The sequence below is a fragment of the Glycine max genome, chromosome 15 (genome assembly GCF_000004515.6).
Source record: "Glycine max cultivar Williams 82 chromosome 15, Glycine_max_v4.0, whole genome shotgun sequence".
In the NCBI taxonomy this organism is placed as follows: Eukaryota; Viridiplantae; Streptophyta; class Magnoliopsida; order Fabales; family Fabaceae; genus Glycine; species Glycine max.
Genome location: NC_038251.2, coordinates 28,249,891 through 28,256,356, shown reverse-complemented (window position 1 = coordinate 28,256,356; position 6,466 = coordinate 28,249,891). Strand labels below are relative to the sequence as shown.

Below are 6,466 nucleotides of genomic sequence, written 5' to 3'. Positions count from 1 at the left end.
TACAAAGGGAAGCACAGGATGTTACTTTTTGAATTTCATATTTGTCTCTCTTGATTTGAATTATTAACATTTGAATTTAAGGAAAGGACAAAATAGAAGCTAATAGAAGGAATTTGCAGAATATTCCCTAAACGTCACTTTCGCTATAGGAAGAGGAACACATGCAGTTGTCTGTTCTGATTATTCATTTCCTCTCCAATCAGAGTGTGTAACGACCCACCTCGTCGCTACGATATCACTACTCTAATAACTGGAAAATTAAATTCTTTTTCTTTCTTTTATGAAAGCTCCATTATTTTGCTTATGAAAATCATAGTAAATTTGAATTTCACAAATATATATATATATATATATATATATATATATATATATATATATATATATGTTCCCAAACACGCACCAATGTTTAACCGAATACATGAATATTAATATAGTAGTTTAGTACACATCATACACATAATGAAGATTAAACCAGTCCGTAGATATAATTAAATCTGTGATTTACATCCTTAATCCAACAAAAGAAATCATGAACCACTATGGAGGAGTTTATTAACAAAACACAACTCTCTCCCTAAAATAATCCCGACGTCATCACATCGGCTTGGCGGCTTCTCAACAGAATCTCATCCCTACACCCTACTGTTGTCATTCTGCTCCCATAAACAAGGTTCACGATCATCACAGGTATCAACCACATGATACAAAATTGCAAGGGTGAGTTCATTATAAAAAGAACCAAATGTTAAATCCAAATAATCACAATTAGCAAGAAAACGTAAGCAAACATCATGAGCTTACACAACATTCATTATTCAACACTCACATCCAACAATTTTTCATTGTCCACATTCAACAATTACTCATAATCCATATTCAACAATTAGTCATCAGACACATCATCCATCCTTGGCTCCAATCAAGACTGCTCAGAATGATGCATGCACCTGACCTCAACTCTCAGATGCAATGCGGTACGTACCGTATCCAATACCAAGGAAATAGCCCTAAGTGTGTTCACACGAAACCTCACTTAGGAAACCATGCAGTATTTTTCGAGGCCACCCAGTCGTGCATAGTAACTTCCCCCCCCCCCCAGGTGATCAACCTGGGGCCACAAGGAGTTCCCTACTAGGTGACATACCCCCTAGTACAAAGTACATACTGCCACAGTTTATACTATTTCTCTTGTCATATGAGGTATGAAACATGGGCACCCCCTCCATGAACATACACTACATACAACGTATGAACGTGGCCAAAAGAAAATGCCAAAGACCATGGACCAATTAAGGCACCTAAGCATCCCTGCAACGAATGCTTAGATTCTTTAACCATGCTTGTCCCCCACGAATGGGCCATCCGACAAGGTCAGTGTACTCCACCCCCCACGAACATACACAACATGCACTTGTCAATGCATTTCCAACATCATCAACATTCCATTTCATTGACATCACCAATAACCACAACAACCTCATTCCATATTGACATAACCATCAATAATAACATCAGTTCATGCTGACATGATCACCATTAACAACGTCATCTCAAATCAATATTGTCGTAAATATCAACATCACCACATATCAATTAAAGTCACCAATAGCAACATCGACAATGAGTCGTATTCCGCACATAAATATATTTTCCATGCCTGAGGTTCACACTTGTCAGGTCTTCAAACATCACAAGTTTAATAAATAATAATGTTATTCATCAACAATAGATATATCGCATCCCATTCATTAAAAACATAGTTTTTCTTGAAAGAAAATCAGCATGCAACAGGGACAGGCAGATATTCTCATAGTTAGGTTCCCTGACCCTAACTATGGTGTTAAAACGGTAAATTTTATAATAACTCCCCTCACCTATCGTGAGCTCTTCATCAGTTCTTCTTTGCGTCACTTAGAGGTCTCTCTCTCATTCGCGCTTGTCGGTCCAACACAAGTCTCTATTACGCCAAAACGAAAGGAATTTTAGCATAGGCTTCAAAAACAAGGTCAAAGGCAACATTTGGGGTCAAATACCACTGTCAAAACATAAAGGGCTGAGGGGTAGTTCGAGTTCTACAGAAAAGAAACATCTTTTTGAAATTCAGATCATGCCAATGTGACCGGGGTTCAGTGAATGCCGCAAAAATAACCTCAAGGTTATAAAAAGATAACTTTTACAATGTCTCATTCTCTAGGTTTTTCAAAGGAAGTGTAAAAACACCCTATTACAGTACCCAACACATAAGAGACACTAAGAGGAACTCAAACTAGTTAGGAGAAGGCTTACAAGTCAAGGTTACCTCAAAGAAACTTTGAAATGGAGGATTGAGAGATTTTCTCCATCGAATCTTCGAGAAGGATTATGAAGATTCCGCTTCGATTAAAGTGTTCCTCTTGGTGTGGGGGTCCAATGGCAAGCAACGGCAGCTCACGGAGGCCACCGGTGGTCTTGGTGGTGGAAAATAAGGTTTTCGGGTTTGGGAGACATTTTTGGGAGAAGAGGAGAGTGAAAATTGTGTTTTTCACGCTAAGGACGTATTTATAACATGTAACTTTCGCTTAGTGGGCCTGTCATGCTAAGCCGAAGTCCATTTCTTGTGCTTAGCGCAAGGATTTAGGCTTAGCGCAGCCCCCTCTGCACTAGGGCTCGCTTAGCGCACCCTCTGGGCGCTCAACACACTTCCTCTCGATTGGAATTGGGCTTAGCCCAGCTTTGGGCCGCTCAGCGCAATTCCCCTTGGTTGGAATTGCACTTAGCGCGCCTTTCTCGCTTAACGGGAGACCAAAAGTTGTTACACTACAAGAAACAAGCTCGTTTGCCAGGGGCGGATTCCCTGGGAAAAGAACAAAAAGCCCTGGGAAATGGACGTTTGCCAGGGATTTTGCCAGGGGCTGAATCCCTGGGAAAAACGCCCATCGCAAATCAGTTTGCCAGGGATTTCACCCCTGGCAAAAAAACGAGGGGCTGGCCCTGGCAAAATCCCTGGCAAAATCCCTGTCAAAATCCCTGTCTTAGCCCCTGTCTTCTCACTGACGCATCTGCACACTTTTCTGACGCGCTGCTGTACTGACACAAGTCAAATCATACAGTGCCAGGGGTTTTGCCAGGGGCAAACCCCTGTGAAACGGTATATATTTTTTTTTAAAAAAAAAATTTAATAAATAATTTATTGTAATAAAAATCATTTTAATTAAAAAAATTATTTAAAATAATTAAAAAAATCGTTTTTTTTAAAAAAATTGTTTTTGAAATATAATTAATTGTTTTAAAAATCATTTTAATTAATAAAAATTATATAAAATAATTAAAAAAATCGTTTTATTTTTTCAAAATTGTTTTTGAAATATAATTAATTGTTTAAAAATTATTTAAAATAAAAAAAATCTTTTTTTTTGCAAAATTTTTTTTTAAATATAATTAATTGTTTTAAAAATCATTTTAATTAATAAAAATCATTTAAAATAATAAAAAATTCGTTTTTTTTTTCAAAATGCTTTTTAAAATATAATTAATTGTTTCAAAAATCATTTTAATTAATAAAAGCGTGACACTAAAATATAAAAAAAAAACCGATTTAATTTAACAAACAGTTTAACTTTTAAAAAATATCAGACTTTTGACTACACAAATTTAAAAACCGATTTTCCTCTAAATTAAAAAAAAAGTTTTAAAAAAACAGTTTTAGTAAATAACCAGTTTTCCATAATAATTAACAAAATGCTATGTATTTTTGTGCATTCTAGTATAACAATAACTACACATAATCCACAAATCTACCTAAAAAGCATATATTCAACAACATGCATATATTCTATTTTGTTAAAAAATAAAAAAACATGCATATATATTCCATAAATAATTTGAATATTCAACAACATGCATATATTCAATAACATCCAACATCATCATCAACATATATCATTCTATATAACATATTTATTAAAATTTCGAATAAAAACAAAGAAAAAATGTTTTACTCTAATTAAACAGTTTTAAAAATAACAGTTTTATTATACATTTTTTTTCTCTAGTTTTAACATTTTTTCTAACTAAACTGTTTTATAAACAGTTTTAAAAATGTTAACATCATATATTATATATAAACAGTTTTATATAAACAGTTTTATTAAACAGATCATGCAAAATTAAACAGTTTTATTAAACAAAAAAATTATACAGTTTCTAATTAAACAGTTTTATTAACAACAAAATTCGAAATATATATAAACATCATATATTATAACACATCATGCAAGTAGAAACATCATATTTTCTTTGACAGATCATGCAAAATTATAACATCATATATATAAACATCATATATCTAAAATTATAAGTAGAAAAATTACTAACTTGTTGAAGCTTGAGAGAACAAATTCAGAGAGCAAGGAGCAGCAGGAGGAGGCAAATTTGGACACTGATACAATAAAAAATATTTATGTTAATAAGTAGTAACAAATAAAAACAGAAAAATATAATAAGTGAAAAGAGTGTTACCAAATTATAGAACAAGTGTATGAACTGAATGATAATGGACTGAAAATGAACTGGTGAGGATGGAAATGGAAACCGAAATTTTTTCTAAGTTTCAAAAACACAACACTGAGCATGAGGATAAACACGCGGTTTGGCTATATAGTGTAAAAAAACCCAGGGAATAACTCACGGAATGCCCCTCGCAAAACAACAGAGTCAAAGGCTAACCTCCTAGCTTCAGCTATATGAGCAGAACGGTGCAGCTAGGAAAGCAGGGATTCCTTTTTGCCAGGGGCTGCAAGCCATTTCCGAGGGGTAACACCCCTGTCACGTCTGGGCCGCACAGCTTTTTGCAGTGCATGGTCATGTCGTGTTGACTTATGGGAAGATTCCGTCAGCTTTACAGAAAACGAGGGCATACCCGTGTGTTTGGCCGTGTGAAAACAACATGCTGTTTTAAAATTCATTTCCCGCTCTTTTTTTTGCCAAGGCTTTTGTATTTTTGCGAGGGACAAACCCCTGTGTAAATGTAAGTGGTCCCAGCCTTCTCAAATGTCATTTTGCCAGGGGTTTCCTTGGCTTAGTCCCTGGGAAATTTGCCAGGGGTTAATGTCCCTGTCAAAAATCCCTGGCAAATGGGCATATTTCTTGTAGTGTTATTTTCAAGATCCCAACGGTCAGACTGTTGAAACTTATCTTAGGGATACCTAGACAATATTTTAAGATGATCCAACGGTTAACGAATCTGGTATCACGATTTCATTGAACTAGGTTTTGGTAAAATCTAAAATCTCATACTTTCAACTTAGCTTAACAAAACTCCACATAATTCAACATCCATATCAAGAAATTCATACATGACTAGTTCAAGGCATACTTCAACTCATTCAAGTCTATCATATAGTCAAACAACACAATAAATACAATTAAACATTGATTTATAATTAATAACATTTCAGGGTGTTACAGAGTGTGCCATGTTGCATCACTTTTAATTGTGAGATAAAAGTCATTTCAAGACTCAACATTGATTCCATAACAAATCCTTCATTGAAGTCAATAAAAGGTGACTCAAGCTCAAGATTTCAATAATAAAAAATATCAAGTGGAGAAGAGCAACAAAATCTTTAAAGTTAAACTCTGTTAAAATTAATGAACGATACAATTTGCACTTAAATTGTTCATTCTCTGCTTAGAAGAGTTTATTTGTACTTGAGCATAATTGTTTATCCATTCTCTGAGTCTTATTAAATCCTTATATTCATTCGAACTTTTGTTTGTGAAAGCCAAAAGTGACTTGGTGTTAAATAATACTTGGGTGTCCTTAGATTTAAGGAGAGTCTAAGGGTGTGAAAGTAGTGGCCTAGAGAATACTTATGTAGCAAGGAGTGACAAGATAGAATACTTGTTTATAATCAAGTTTTGATTAGTGGAACCCTTAACAGTTTTGTAAAGAAGAATTGGATATGACTTTATTTGAGTGAATCAGTATAAATCAAGTGTTTCTACTTCTCTCTTAAGTTATTTGTTTAAGTATTCTTTTAAGCTTACCTTGACACACTTGCTCATTAGTGTTTATTTGAAAAACCTTTGTGAAAACCTTGCTTATTCATTGCTAGATGATAGCTTCCAGTTGTCACTAATACTTGTTTATACTTATTGGATGACATAATCAGTTATTTGATTTTCAAATCATTTGTGAAAAATAGATTATCGTTGATTGAGACATTATTTAACCCCTCTTCTAATATGATTTTTGGTATTTCAAATACTACATTACTTACAATTTAGGTGAGCTTTTTTCTTTTAATTGCAATTGTTGAATTTGATTTCTATTTTGTTCATGGTTTAGTTTGTGTTTTATATACATTAGTTTTTGTTTTGTTCATGGTTTAATTTGCGTTCTTTTCAGTTGCAGTTGTTGGGTATGACTCCTCTAGAATTTTTGTCATTTTTTTCAAAAATCTAATATAGTATTATTTATATTCTA

At 33.9% G+C, this 6,466-nt stretch overlaps 1 protein-coding gene across 1 annotated transcript in view; it reads left to right on the top strand.

Moving 5' to 3' along the window:
• Positions 1-2,861: 2,861 nt before the first annotated feature.
• Positions 2,862-6,466, top strand: part of LOC106794167 (enolase 1, chloroplastic) — a 43,513-nt gene continuing 39,908 nt past the window's right edge. The window contains 1 exon segment of the mRNA XM_041009597.1: positions 2,862-3,127. Within this exon segment, the coding sequence (XP_040865531.1) occupies positions 2,862-3,127 (266 nt within the window).